Source organism: Castor canadensis, chromosome 14 (assembly GCF_047511655.1).
Source record: "Castor canadensis chromosome 14, mCasCan1.hap1v2, whole genome shotgun sequence".
Classification (NCBI taxonomy): Eukaryota; Metazoa; Chordata; class Mammalia; order Rodentia; family Castoridae; genus Castor; species Castor canadensis.
In genome coordinates, this window is record NC_133399.1 from 104,471,177 (window position 1) to 104,487,237 (window position 16,061).

Sequence of the window (16,061 nt, forward strand, 5' to 3'; positions counted from 1 at the left end):
AAACAGCAAGAGACATTTTCATTAAGAGAGCAAGAGTCGAGTTGAAAGAATTGAAAACCTTGAGTTACACAACTTGAGGTGACTAAGGTGATGATCCTGTCACTTCTTAAAAGAAATTCCAATCAATGCAAGTGGAGCCTAAGGCCCAAGAGCTTCCAGCTGCCATATTTTGGTAAATGTGGCTTTAGCATAGACGCGTTTTAGAGTTTGCTCTTTAAATCCAGGTGAGTAGGTACAGAAAGAAAGTAGCATTTTTTTAGCCAGCTTTCTATGACACTGGGGAACCTGGAGGGCATTCACCTGCTTTACCACTCTAAGTCTCCCTCCACTTCAGAGGCCATGGATACTGGCCACTGTCACCCTACTCACCTTCTTCCATGGTACACAGAGCCTTTCCCATCTGCAATGTATACCAACAGGGGTGTTATAGTCAAGGGCAGCATTTTACTAGCAAAAGTTTTGGGAGCCACAAGGGAGCCGTGTAATACATTTGATGCAGCTCTATGTTTGCCACCACCCTTCCCTTCCACCAAACTCTGTCCCCGGGGACCTCATGAATCACCTACCATCCCCGAAAAATCAGAAGCACACAGTCCCCATAAACAGTGAGGAATCCATGCACTCCTACTGCAGAACTAAGAAAGTTCTGTGATCTAGAAAGTTCTGCATCTGACTACGATTGATTGGGATCAGGGGTAGGGTTTACTGCCTGGAGTTGAGTCCTTTGACATATTTGAGCATTTAGGTGTTGTTTCCACCTAACTGAAGCCTGACATAGCCTTTCCTAAAAGTTCTTTAGTCAACTACCTGTCTGCACATCGCTCTCTTTCTCCCACAAAGAACTCAAAACACATTTCCTCTATGAGTCAGTCGAAGTTTCTGTCACCCTGATCCCAACTGAGACACTCAAAGTCATGGTGGGAAGGCAGAAGCTTATGCAAGCTTAAAACCTAAAGCATTAAATGGATGGAAAGATTCTCAGAAGCTCAGAGGTTTTTCCTGACTTCAAATAGACAATGGTTGTTTCTTCACTTGGTCTATCTGGTTGGCCTTATGACCAGATAATGGAGTCACCTGCTGATCAGAGAGGTCCTAAGCCAAGTGAGTTCCATCAGGTGCTCAGTAGCTCAGCAACTTTCAAATGGGGGTTGGCGGGCTGGGGGGGTGTGTGGGTTGTGAGATCACAGAGCAGCTGGGCAGCTCTCAGACTGAAAGGTTTGAACTGAAGAAACCTGCAGGCAGCTGGGGCTGTATTACATTTTACCATTTGGAGTTAATTTAAACTCTCGTTTCCCTCTCCAATGAGTGTGAGAGAAACATTCAACATTTGTTATTTAAGGAAAATAGATGGTGGTGCCATTAAAAAGTTTTATATAAGAGCTGGGGGTTTAAAAAAAATCCTAAGGGGTTGTGGGATGGATCTTGGCCCCATTCCAAGATGTGAGTAGCTGTGCCCTTTGCTCTTGCATCGTTTAGTCAAACAGACTAATGGCTAACACCCAGCTGTGTGGACGAGGTGTCCTTGTCAGAGACATTAATTTCCCCATCGTTCTTTTGCACTTGTGACATCTAGCACGTTGTGGGACAGACACAGGCCCCTCACATTATCCAGCAACCCATGGCCGTCAGTCAATGGTCACATGGGCAGATCTGTCTGTCCTCAGTTCCATCCTCTCCACCACACCACATTTCTTCCCACTTCCTCAGAGATCTGACAGACCTGCTGGGCACATCCTCACTAAGCACCAACCCTTCCCTCAGCCCCTCGACAAGATGTTCCATCGACAGGCTCATCCAGGGCACGCGTGCAACCTGGAACCAACTCAGCTCAATGTCTCGTCCTGTCCAGCTGGGAAATGACTTTTCTTATACTAGAAATGCATGCATCCTCCCATACTCACTAACTTCATTTCTCAACACCAAGGACAGCATATTCTCGCCCTAGCATAACTGAACAAATTTAAAATTATCACTTTGGTGGATCTCATTGAAAAAGGATATAACTTAGAGGGTAATTTTGAGGGTTTGTGTGTGTGTGTGTGTGTGTGTGTGTGTGTTATCAAGGTTTGGACTCAGGGCTTTGTGTCTGCTAGGCAGGTACTCTACTGCTTGAGCCCTGCCCCCAGCTCTAAAGAGTGAAATTGAGACATCCCAGAGTCTCTCAGAAAAGTTCAGTAAATGGCATCTGAGCACAAGCAAGCTCAATGTTGGAATAAACAGATTTATTAAAGTGATTTTGAGGTGGGACATGTGTCAAGACTACTAAGGCCAGAATGACCTAGTGTACAAGGTCATTTGCTTCCCATAAGATGCGAAACACCCCATTATCCTCTTTAAAACTTGTCCTTTTGAACTAATGCAGAAACTTTAAAGTGACAGAGGTCAATAGGAAAAAGGGACCAGGAACTAGAGAAAAGGTTAGTTTGAGAAGAATTAATTTAGAATGTAACACACATGCACAGGAAAGCAATGCGAGTCAACTCCCTGTATAGCTATCCTTATCTCAACTAGCAAAAACCCTTGGTCCTTCCTATTATTGCTCATACTGTCTCTTCAACAAAGTTAGAGATAAGGGCAAAATAGTTTCTGCCGGGTATCGAGGGGGTGGGGGGGGAGAGGGAGGGGGCAGGGGAAGGGGAAAGGGCGGGGGGAAAGGGGGAGAAATGACCCAAACATTGCATGCACATATGAATAAAAGAAATACAAAATAAATAAAACCAGTCCTTTTGAGGCAGGAGGGAAAAACTGAGCACCCAGGTTGCTAAGCTTCCCAGTCATAGCAGATGTGCTGACATTAAAGATGACACTGTAGCAGCCCTGGATACTCTAGGGAGAGCATCTCCTCTTACTTCTATGATGGTGGGTACCATTTCGTTGTACATCACGTGCGCTGGACCACACTGCTGAGTTCAACAGGCACCACAAAGACAACTGCACCATGCAAGGTCTCACTGTTCCCATTTGCAGCCCTTTAAGAGCACAGAGAAGCAGACTGGACTATGCCAATCATTTGCATATTCTATTTCCTGTTTCTCCCCACTAGGGTATAAGGCCATCAAAGGTGGGGATTGTACCTGGGTTGCCCCTACTGTGTCTCCAGCACCTAGCACAGTGCCTGCCCCACAGAATGTCCTCAGAAGTATTGTCGGGTGAATGACTAGTGAAATAAGAACATCTACGTTTTCACTATGACCGGAAGGAGATCCAGCCAGCCTATCTCTGACAGTGAGGTAGCAACAATGAGCCTGAAATCACTGTCAACTTCTACTGTACTTGCAAATTTGAATGTGGGAAGTGACAATGTGACTGACTTCCCTTTGCCGGCTTGGTTCTATTCTGAATTTTGTAACTGCCTGCTTTCTATTCACACAGCAGAAAAATAAAGAATGGTGTTCATCATGACTTAACAGGCCTGTTGGCTTACACTACACATAAATTCTCCTCCTTTCCTTCACTAGGCTGTTAATCTGGGTATTACCCCCATTGTTTCATTTCAAGGAAGGCAGAAGTGATTTTCTACATGCATGATCAATGGATTGGATACTTTGGGAACCCTGGAATACTTAATTTTTTTTCTTCCTTCCTTCTTTGTTTCTTTCTCTTTCTTAAAAATTCATGTATTAGTAATTAATTGAGCCCTGAGAAGTGCCTAGCATTGTTCTAGACATTGGAGAGAAATGCACAAACAAATAAACACATTAATTACCCTCAAGAAACACACAATCTATTGAGGAGACATACACTAATTGCTAGACATCATGACGAAGGCGAGAATAGAGGTCTCTCTAATTCTCTGGCAAGTTTGCACAGATGAAGAGGCTAACAACCCTGGGAGGAGAGTCAGAAAATACGTCACCAGGGAGGTGACATGCAGGTGAAAAAGTGAAGCATGAGAAGGAGTGGAAGGTTAGAAAGGGGTGAAGGGTTTTCAGGCAGAGGGGTGAACAGGTGGGAAGTATGCAAGACTACATAGAAGTCAATAGCACATGCCTGTGAGTGGTAGACCCGGGTATGGCAGGAGATTTTTCCTGGGATGAAGATGTTAAAAGGGTCTTATCAGCCATGCCTTTTTAAATCTGAGCTTTGTGTCTATGTCCAGTAGACATTCACGACATATTTAAAAGATTATAACCCTGCATGAGAGCTGACAATGGACTAGATGAGGGAGGAGTGGAGGTGCTTCTCACAGTGCTCCAGAAGAGAGACAGAGATGGATTTAACACAGCCTTAGGATAAGGAAGAGACACTTTACAATGAAAGAGGAGAAATGAATCATGAAGTAAATACTGAGTTCTGGGTACTCATTACTCATCCAAGGGACGATGCCCAATGGGGAAGCAGAGATCTTTGTTTGCAGCTCCAAAGAAGGGTGAAATCTGAGGATATGGATACAGGAATTATCTGGGAACAGTGGATGAGAGATCAGGAAAGGTCCTGAGTGGACAGAGCCCGACACTGAGGTTAACCTACATTGAGGGTGCCCATTTGGTGTTAGGTAAATTCTATTTCCTCAGTCAGGGAGCCATGGAACCCTAAGGATGTTTGAAGAAGTCTGAAGAGCTCTAAAACTTAAGTCAAACTTGGCTTAAATGTAGTTTCTTGCTTTTAGCAGATTTCCAAGGAATTTGGGACCAAAAAAGGGTTAAGATACACTGTATTTCAATGAATCCTTCTTATATCATACGATCTTAGAATCTGAACTGAATCAGAGGTTAGGCATGGTAGCAAAATGCCTACAACCCCAGCTATTTGAGAGGCAGAGATCAGGAGATCAAGGTTCAAGGTCAGCCCAGGCCAAAACGTAAGACCCTATTTGAAAAATAACAAGAGCAAAAAGGGCTGAGGACTTGGCTTAAATGGTAGAGCACCTGCCTAACAAGTTCAAGTCCTTGAGTTCAAACCCCAAATAGAATTTGAACTGAATCAGTTCAAGCTTGGAAATTGGCTTCATGTAATGATTAGCGTCTATTTGATAACTTTGGGGAAAAGAGTCCAGGTGCCACCAGTGTTGAGAGAGGAGGGAGGTTTGTTAGAAACATTTCTATTTCTACTTTGTTCAGATCAAATTCCCACAGAAGCACTCTTCATATCAAATATGTGTTTTATCCTACACATATTTTGTATATGTGTATATGGTTAAAAAAATGATTGTCCTTGTCATTCTGAATGAGACATATATTCCAGGAATTCCGAAAAGTGACCATCCCATGACTATCTACTGCCTCTGGTTCTGTTTGTATTTGAAAAGTTGATCCAAGTTTCTTAACTTAACCACTATAGTACACAGTTCAGCCTTTTTTCCCTATGGCCCATTCATGTGAAAGAGCTTTCGCCAAAGATTATATTCTTAATAGACTCTGAATACGGCATAAAATTGCCAATTCTGTACATCAAAAGACACTATCAAGAAATGAAAGATAAGCCATGGAATGGAAGAAAATATTTGCAAATGACATATCTGATAAGGGCCCAGTATGCCAAATACATAAAGAACTCTTGTAATGCAACCATAAAAAAGACAAATAAGCCAGTTAAAATGTGAAAAGGGTCTAAATGGACAGTTCTCAGAAGAATCTATACAAATAAGCATCTTTTCACATGTACATGAAGACATGTAGAGTGTCTTTAGCGATCAGGGCTGGACAAACGAAAACCACAGCGAGATTCCGTTTTACGCTCATAAGAAGACGCAGCCCTTAAAAAAAAAGAAAAGAAGAACAAATATTGGCGAGGAATTAGAGATATCAGTACCTCCATACGTTACTGGTGTGAATGTAAAATGTTATCTCCACCGTGAAAAATGGTTTGACAGTTCCTCAAAAAGTTAAAGGTACAATTACCATATGATCGAGAAATTCTCTTAGTTGTATTCCCAAGAGAATTAAAAGCATATGTTCTATAAAACAACTTGTGCATAAATATTCACAGAAGCATTTGTTATAATTACCCAAGTGTCTGTTGACTAAAATAATGGATAAGCAAAATGCAATACATCCATACAATGGAATATTATTCAGCCATAAAAAGGAACAAAGTATTGTTAGAGACAAACCTTGAAAACATTATGCTAAGTGGAAAAAAGTCACATATTGTAGGATTCGATTTACATGAAATTTCTAGAATGGACAGAGTTAAAGGCAACGGGGCAGAAACAAGAATTAGGAAGTATGGAGTAATTTGAAGGGGTGATGACAGTGTTCTGGCATCAGTGGTGAAGATGGCTGCACAACACTGAAGTGACTAAAAGTCGCTGAATTGTACACTTGAAAGTGGTTAAATGGTGAGTTGTATGCTATATGAATTTTAACTCAACCTTAATAAAAAATGCAAAACAAAATGGTCGATTGTGATGGAAAATAGCATAATCCTAGAATTCATTAGCATTTTTCTAGCTCCCCTTGTCTTTGAAAAAGTCAAATATGTTCACATTTGTTAAGAATTCCTCATGACTTTCATATCAATCATATTTATTCTAAGCCAATTAAAAACTCAGGCAGAAGAAGACCTCAGGGAAGAACTGAAGGCGTAAAGACAACTTTCACCTGCATTTGCTTTGCAACCACATAGGCTTTGGAGCAACAAAACAACAAGCTGCTCTAGACACCGCTCTCACATTGGGTAGAAGCTCTTCAAATTTAAAACGCTCTGGGAGTGAAGGGAGAGAAAAACGGTAGAAAAGAACTCAGGCTGCCCCCTTCCTTCCCCTGCCTGGCTTCCCTTCCAGAAATGAAGGTAAAACTTTGCTCATTTGGGTACTTTGGGGTGTTTTGAAATTTCACTCCTTCTTTGAACTGAAATCATTTCGCTTTGTACTTGGAGATATCAAGTGTGGGGAATTTGCAGTGTGCAGGACACTCCTGCTTGAGTCCCAAGAAAGCCGATTGTGTTTCTGTCTTCATCTCAAACAGCAGAGCAGGACTTCATGAAAAACAGTGCAGGGCCTCAACTTTTTAAAGGGAGTTTGATAATATTATTTATTATAACTACAACAAAGTCACAACTAGATTGCTTGATAATCACAATGTGGTGAAAAGAATAATAAAAGATTTTTTCAGAGTGACTCTTACTCGTCTTGTATATGCTCATTTCACCCTATGAATTCAATTTTTTTCTCTTTTCCTGTGGTGCTAGGGATGCAACCCAGGGCCTCTGTGTGCTCGACAAGCCTCTGCCACTGAGCCACATCCGCCTCCTTGCTAACTCTTGAGCAGCTCCACTCCTAAGCGCCTCTTGGACTGTGACCACACCGTAGAAACTCTCTCAGGGACAGGCAGGACCCGACACGTGTAATTTGTGGAGTCCAGTGTGAAATGCATGTGCGCTACTCCTCGCCCAAAAATTATTAAGAATTTCAAGGCCAGATGCCAGTGCTCACACCTGGAATCCTAGCTACTCGGGAGGCTGAGATCTGGAGGATCGTGGTTCAAGGCCAGCCTGGGCAAATAGCTCTCAATACCCCATCTCTAAAATAAGCAGAGCAAAACAGACTGGAGGTGTGGTTGAAGTGGTAGAGCACCTGCTTTGCAAGAATGAAGCCCTGAGTTCAAACCCCAGTTGCGCCGAAAGAAAAAGAACAGAAGAATTTCAAGAAGGCCACGGCAAAACAAACACAACACGTCACAGCCCACCAGTGATCCAGTGGAGAAAGTGTAGTGATGGATCTGCCACCACCTTCTTTCCGGGAGCAGGGGTACGGTTTTGAAAGCCTAGGCTTTCAGAACCTCGCTTCACGCACCCACACCATGACAAGCCATCCTCATCTCTTGCCCTGCTGTGATGGGTGCTCAATGTCTCTGGCCTGAGAATACCATTGTATAACATGCTTTTCTACAGACAAAGGGGTCCCAGGTACCCATCATGGAACAGGGAGGCAAGAAAGCCATTTGGTGAATTAAATGGGGGGGTCTTCCAGAATGTCAGCAGGAGGTCCAAGCTGGGCTGCACCCTCTCTCATCTCCAGCCCGACACGCTTTGCCTTGCTCTGGGTTTTTATTAGCTCATCTCTTTAGTACATCAGTGGAAAGGGGAATGAAACCGGTGGCAGATTTAACTGCTGGGCAGCTGGGTCACTGTCCCGTGGGTCTTGTTGTCATGCTGCGGTCTTAAAGTGACCATGGCTGCTTGGGCTGCTGCCTTCCAATGGGCTCAGAGAGAGACCACTGAATAGTTAACGGAAGGAAGAGGAAGACAGGGGCTGTTGCTTGCAGAAAACACAGAGAAGCGGCTTTGAAAAATCCCAAGGTGGCTGAATATCAAGAACACAGTTCGTGCTGTGGGCAGCTGTGTGTGCAAGGGGCAGCCTGAGGGCTTAAAATCAAATCGCCAGCATGGGTTGGTGCCTCTCCCGTGGGGCTTTGCCAATGAAGGCAGGAAACCTAAACACTACAAAACGAAGAGCTCTTCCATCGTGCAGAGGAGGTTATCATCGACAGTTATCTTTTGTATTTCTAGCAGTATCAGTGGGTGATGGTTTTTTGAGGGGTGGGGAAGAGTGAGCAAGAGAGAGAAAACAGGATGACTTATTTAGCAGGCGAGATGTGAGATGTACATGGCCCCTTACCTGAAACCGTCTCATGTCCCTAGGGTTTCCTGCTGTTTTCAAACAATTCTGATTGCACTTGAGGAAAAATTTTAAAAAGAATCTGTGGAGAGAAAGCAATGTGTTACATTTTTTCAGTGAACATTTTTTTAAGGGAGACTCTATCTGCATTGATTTGAAAAGCGATTGCATTTCAGGTCTGGGGAATTTCAACCAGCCCTGCCCCGGGGAAGGAACATTGCTGACCCTTTGCAATTTGCAAATTTGGATGTTTTCAATCGAAAAGCCCAGAGCCCCTTCATCTCATCATGGTGGGGGAAGTTAGAAGTTCGCCGGCTGGGCTCCAGCCTGGAGTTTCTACAGCACTCGCTCTGCAAAAAAAAAAAAAACAAAAAAAAAAAGGCTTCCAAGACAGCAGGGACCCCTGCTGTACAGAAAGTCCTGCTCTGGGGTTAAAAATGGCAGGACTTGGCCCAGAATCCCAGGGCTCCTCTGGCATGTGGCTGGCCGCTGGCCACACACACCTTCACTCACACCTAAAGGTGTCCTGACTCTTTCAGCCAATGTCTCCCAAGTCAGAACATGGTATGTCAGCATCCAAAGATGAAGTCTGCAGGGCAGGTGTACACTGGGATATTTATATCAGTAACAAATGTGAATTTCTTTTTAGACCATGTAGACATTATCCAGAGAAAACACAAAGGCACACAAATCGTGGTCCAAGGTTATCGCTCATAAGACGTATTTTTGAAGCCCATAGTCTCCCTTAAATGACATGTGCAATTTTAAGTCAGACATCTTGAATCAGACAAGCCAAGGAAAATGGCCAAGCTGTCTTTGCAGTGTTTCACCTAGTTCCTATTGGAAATTTTGTTTCGAAATACAATAAGTTTTTCATTTATTTCACTTGCAGAGTCCTTTTCCTTAAAGAAAAAAAAACCCCAGCCTTTGCAGTGTTAAAGTCCCAGGTGAGCTAGGCCTATTTCCCTTTCTGTTACTATGACAACGAAATTTTACCGCAGTCCCAAAGTCCCTTCAGAACTCGCACATCCATGCCTTGAATTAGAACTTTAAAGGAAAAGATATACATTTTCTCCAGGATTTACCAACAAAAATAAATAGCAACCCGCAATGCTTCCAAAAATTCTATTTTCAAATACCAGGCGGTGAAATGTTCTTATCATGGTGTTTGCTTGTTTTTATTTATTTATTTATTTATTTAACAATCACACAAAAGAATCAAGAGCGCTCCAATTAACTGTATGTATCACTTAAAGAAAAACCCTGATGAGAAGATAAACAACAAACAATGAAAGATGGAGAAGAGGAGTTGACTTCTCAGAGTCTGTTCTGTATCTGAGGCTCTTTTACTCTTTATTTGCTAAAAATATGAGGCACCATGCTCCTGACCTGATGCTTAAAGAGGGTTGGGTGTGAATTTGGAAGTCACGGCTAAATTTTTTTTCCACTGCTTTCTAACTTCTGCTTTGCATTCTCTCCTGCTATCTTTTATGGGTTGGGTGGGAGGTCCAGGCATGGCTTCCTGGACCAAAGAGGCATCAGGATCTTGGATAACAGAGATGTCCAGAAGGGCAAGGCACAGAAAACGGACAGCGTTGCTCAGTGCAGGAAATGTCTGCCTGCCATAACTGGGGTGCTGAGAAAGGAGAACTGAAGGAAAGCTTGAGCAGAATTCATACATTTTCTTTCTGCAAGGGGAAACAGTCTTATATTTATACACTGTTACCAGAGTCAGCTTCAGTCACTTCTGATGTTCAGAGATGCTCTGAGGACACACTGAAAACTTGCCTTTTCTCTCTGAGCCTCGCTCCAAACAACAGCCCCCACTACACACCACGTTTGCCCTCTACCACCTCCAGCAGCAATTACCTCTTTCCCTACCAAAACCAGCTACTCCCTGACTTCTGGGAAGTTTTGCTACAAGTCGACTCCTTATCATGCATTCTGTGTGCGAGAATCCCCTTACCCCCCTACCCCTGCTTCAAAATGTATCTGGTGGAAACATTAGTGTTCACCAAGGCAATTATTCTGTGAGTGGTGCGGTAGGTGGAAAAGGGCAAAAGAGATAACTGTTTACATAAAATCAAGTCGACTCAGGGAAGCATGGAGCCTGGTGAAAGACTTTATTAATTTTAAATTAGGACCCTTAACAGTTATTTGGGTACAAAACACCCAGTTTTGACTCCTTCACTTGTTTGGGGACTGAATTTATGACCTACACACTAAGGATTTGGCTTACAAAGGGGAAAGGGGGTAGGGAAGAGGTGTGGAAGAGATCTCCTACATTATATAATAATATTATATACAACTGCTATTTCTAAATGAATTTTTTAATATGTGGCTCCAAAAATTAATTAAAAGAAATTTGGAGCTTACTGATACCTCTGACTTTCTCCCGGCCTCTTCCACTGTCCTCACCTTCACTTTCCCTATCCACTGTGCTCAGGGTCTTGGTACAAAACCCTCTACTACCCATACCATCTACTAGCCACAGGATAACTTGTAAGGAACAAATTCTCTCAGAATCCCTTGGGTCTAGATCCGTCCAGAGCCAGAGCTGCCTGGAAAATGTCAGCTCTCTCCACTCAGAAACGGAAAACCAAAAGGAATTGCAAGATTCAGACCAAATGTGCAGCTTCTCGTCAGGATGGGATTATTTCCACTTTCTGCAAACAACAGTGACAACGTAAATATCACAAGCACTTAGCAGGCTGCAATGTGCAGAGCTCCTGACTGCATTCCTTAAGAATGAGTCCTAACAATGGGAGGTTTCTCCTTATTTTATGGAGAAAGAGGAATGGAGAGGGAGGGTCAAAATGTGAACCCCAACCCGCACATTTCAGTAGGGTCTGTAGGTCACTGAGGCCAAGTGCATTCCTTCATTCCACAAATATGCATTCAAGGGTGCCAGTCTTGATTTGCCACCAACTAACGACGTAACCAAGTTCTATCGTGTAGCCAAGGCTCACAACTGCGGGCCTCACTTTCTTCAGGTGTTAAAAGAAGGGTTTAACTAGACTTCCTTCCAACATCAATTTGCTATGACTGCAGAATTGAGAGCCTTCCAAAAAGGGCTGCATTGGTTAAGAAGCAGTGCAGGAAAAGGACCACGACTCCCTAAAGCCCACATGGGATGTATGTGGTGGGGAGGCGGGGTTCTGAGAGACAGGGCAAACTCACAGAGACGAAACTGTGAAAGAAACATAAGAGGGGAGTGGTGCTGATTGGTGGCAAATGGGCATCTGGGGTGACATCTTGGCCAGAGATGGGAGGGCCCTGAAATCAAGATCCTTTACTGTGTGTCTGAGGCAGAGATGGCACATGAAGAAGATATAGTGCAGAGCCATTTCTGTCCTTTCTCACCATTTGGGGTGCTCAACAGCTGAAGGCTGCAGAGGGCACAGAGGGTAGGAAAGATGAGTACCTTCATTTCTAGAACAGTCCCCCTAATCCTCAGAGGATATGTTCCAAGAATTCTAGTCTGAAATCATGTACAGAACCAACCTTTACATATACAGTGGTTTTCCTAAACTTCCATACCTATGATAAACTTTACTTTAGAAATCAGGCACAGGAAGAGATTAACAATATTTATTAATAAAAGGGAACAATTATACTACAAAAAAAGTTATTCAAAACTTATAAATTATTTATTTCAGGAATTTTCTATTTAATATTATCAGGCTGAAGTTGATTATGGGTAATTGAAACCTGGGGAAGTAAGACCACAGATAAGGAGGACCCCGTCCTCTGGCTTGGTATAGGAGCCTCATGAAATTCTCACAACAACCCTGTGAGTGGCAAGTCATCCTATAGCTGGAAAACACGAAGGCCTCAAGAATTTAAGAAATTTGCCAGTGATCACATAGTGGACACAGGATGGGAACCTGGGCCTTTCTGGCAACCTGCCTCACCTGGTGTTCTCTACGTCCTGTACCAATGACACTGTGAAGATGGCCGCACAACCCTAAACATACTTAAAACTGATGAAATGCACACTTTGAATGGATGGATTTTATGGTATTTAAATTATATCTCAATAAAGCCACTAAATTCCCCCTCCCAAAAAAAATATAGTCCTAAAAAAACCAAAAAAAAGTGTAGAAAAAACAAATCAGGAGGAAAAAACATGAAGGACTCTGGCTTCTTAGAAAACAAGGGCATCCAAGAGCAAAAATGGTCACAAAGGAGAACAAGCTTGATTTCGAACTGCTGAATTCACTGATTTACTCATTGGATCAACATGTAGTGTGTTCTGTGTGCCATGAAGGTTCATGCACAGTGACAACAGTGTCTTGACTTTGGGGAGTATACAACCAAACTATTCAAAATAGGCCTTTCTAGTATCTGATTCTGAAAACACCTGGAAAAGGTCTCCTCTCCTTCCCTTCCCAATCTCTGCAATGTCAGAATACTCTGCACTGTTTAAGAAGACACTGAGACTCCTAGATGGCTTAGCATGTCCAGCTTCCACTTTGCATGGACTGAGTCTCAAGCCAGATGTGCAATTTAGATATAGAGTTAAGTCCAGTGGTGGGGGCAGGGAATGCTGAAATCATAGGAGCGATGATTACTTACTACTCTTGCCAGACTCTGGAATTATGAGCAATGGTCTGATTATCACAAAACCAGCACCATATTTCTCAGGATTTATGGAAGAGACCTTTCCATTTGCCTCCAATTTTAAATCCAAGACCTAATCTCTTCTTAAAATTTTTAATACAAAAAAACTTAGGCAAACACTGTACAAGGTACCAAAGTTTATTTCTAGAAAAAGATTAGACAGGGATGCATATTGAAGGACATGAACTGAGCACCAGCAACCGCTACCATTACACAGAGCCTTACTTCGTGTAAAATAATCTGCAAACTACCTTTCACTTTGAAACTTGGCTCCTTATCCCCTTAAAGCAAAAATCATATTTTTCCTATCCTAGAAAAACACTTCTTCAACCACACAGTTACATTTTGTACACAGCAGAGACAAGAACACCTCATACTTTCCAAGGGCCCACAGCACAAGGATGCTCTGTCTGGTGCTCTTTATCTGCCATGTGACTACATGATAGTCACATAAGCAGGTTGGATCTCTAAAGGCTGAGCCAAATATCTAGTTGCTATTGCCTCACAAATCATGTAGGTACTTAAAGGTCTGTGTCCATTGATTTTTGAGGAAGACTCCTTTTATCTGGATTAGCTGTTAAACCTCCTTTTTTAGAGGCCAATAAATTAAAATACAATTGACTTTCCCTGCGCAAGCATGCTTCTAAAAGAAGATAGCCCTTTCCTTTAAAGTACTCTCAAACCATTTCAGCTATCAAATGTGGACACTTAGTGACAGGGCATCACAGAATAACATTTGAGAGGCACTTGCTCCTCTTCTCCTGGTAACTCTCCATACAGTCACATCCTTTGGGGGATTAGGCAATCTAAGCTCTTTCAGCACAGTGAGAAGCCCTGCTGGATGGACATGCCCCCAGTGCACAGTCTCACTCTGAGAGTGGCCCTCATGGCAGCTGGCTCTGCTTTCTAAGGTGGCAAAAACACCACGGGATTGGTTCCTACTTGTGACCAGTGAAAAACACAAGTGTTCTAACTGTAATCTAGGTCTTAACTGCAGTTTCCACTTTGAACCTCCCAGCAGCAGAAAGGACACACTGTCTTTCTCCAAAAGCCTTCAACAGAAGCCAAAGCCAGTCAGCAGACCCAAGGAAGGAGAGGGTGGTAGGGGCCCAGCCTGGGCCTGAAGATGAAGAATCCTTGAGAGATACACTGATCACTGGTGTATCTGCCTAGGCCACAGAGGACCTTGAATGTTTAAGGGCCTTGTGAAGACTCTGACCAGAGTCCACCAGCATGAAGAGACTGTGGCAGGCCAAAGTCCCAATGGGCTCTTCCTAAAGTAACTTGGCAATGAGGCATTGGAGATGTTGGTATTAGAAATTTGCTTGGCAAGATAGCACTGGCTGGCACAAAGGTCCAAGGAGATCCATGGGGAGGAGATGATTTACAAGTTCTGAGTGACTGGCTTTTTAGGCTTAGAGCATCTGGCAATTTTGGAATGTGTGGTGGGTCCAGGAACCAATTTCCCGTGGATGTTGAGGGATGAATGTACTCAGTTTTATAAGCTGATGTTCTATCAACCCCTTAAACTGCAAATGGAAATATATGAACAGAGAGGGATAGACTCTCAAACCTCCTCAGATATTCCTAAGAAAGGACCGTCCTTATTTTAACATGAAAATTTATTCATCTGGATTGTTTCAATAAAGGCCACTTCAAATCTGACATTTTAAAGTTTACAGAAAGTTTTTAAACTACAAATTTTCTTTCTCTGGACTTCACTCAGCCTCCCTAACTCCTCTTGACTAAAAGACAATGGTGACGATGGTAACAACAACTGATAATAGCCTGTATTCATTGGGCTCATTTTATTTGCCATCTTGATTTCATTAAACCCAACTCTGGGAGCAAGTACATTAACATTCCTACTTTACAGAGGAGATTTCAAAAATGTCCCAAACATTAGATTAATCACCCAAGGTGAAAAAGGTTTTAAGTGGAGGACATAGGAGCAAAGCTCAGTTCTGTCTCACTCTTAGCAAAATGTACTGTGGAGGGAGCTTGACCAAGCTTCTCTTCAAGCCAAAAGGGCCAAGCAGCTCGTTTCTTATGGGACAAGTGCTTCACCTTAAAGATCATGTCACCTTCTTCCTTTTACTCTGGAAATAAATGTGGAGTTGTTCTTCATGTTGCAAAACTAAGCAAGCAAATAATCAAAAATGTCTCCCATCGCTATCAGGGATTGTGTGCTCCAGAAACTCTACTTCGGGGTGTGCAAAGGAAAATAAGCAAGTCTATCAGATGCTCAGAAAGCAAAAGATGCTCAGCAGCCCAAATTACTGCAACCCTCTTAAAAACAAAAACAAGTACATAAGGAAGATTCAGATCCATTCGTCCTCCAAGACAATCTTGGAAAACATTTTTTGAGAATCAAGTCACCAAAGTTAAATTGTGAAAGTGTTACTCCAGGGACAGAGGAGGACAATCTATGATAGAGATTTTTAAGTAAGCCAGAAAATGAATTCCTTTAGCAGTAAATAATTTCAGTTTTATATGTGGCAGATAATTGGGATGTCTTTATCATTTCTACATTTCAACACTTCTGCAATAACAATGATTACTATTGCTTAATATTTATTGTAAAAATTAGGGACCTCCCAAGGCCAGTAGTGAGGACCAGTTATCCATGTAAATTGTTGGGTAAATTGTAAATTTACATGTAAATTAACATTTTCACTTTTCACTATCCATACTTATGTCCTCCTCTGCTGTACTGTGCCTTTCTCTCCCACAATATTTTAAAACAGAATACTTTCCAATGAAAATTATCCCAGAGGAGTTGTCACAAATTCAAATCCGGTCCTCTCTGTACTGGTCATCTCTTCAATAAAATGTACTCCCTAAGTTTTAGGGAGAGATATTAAAAGAAAAAAAATAC

General features: G+C 42.5%; 1 protein-coding gene across 2 annotated transcripts in view; it reads right to left on the reverse strand.

Moving 5' to 3' along the window:
• Positions 1 to 16,061, reverse strand: part of Ebf2 (EBF transcription factor 2) — a 186,564-nt gene that overhangs the window by 47,792 nt on the left and 122,711 nt on the right. For both annotated transcript variants that reach the window (XM_074055191.1, XM_074055190.1), the window contains exon 7: positions 8,561 to 8,642. In XM_074055191.1, coding sequence (XP_073911292.1) covers positions 8,561 to 8,642 — 82 coding nt within the window. The remainder of the gene's footprint in view (positions 1 to 8,560; positions 8,643 to 16,061) is intronic.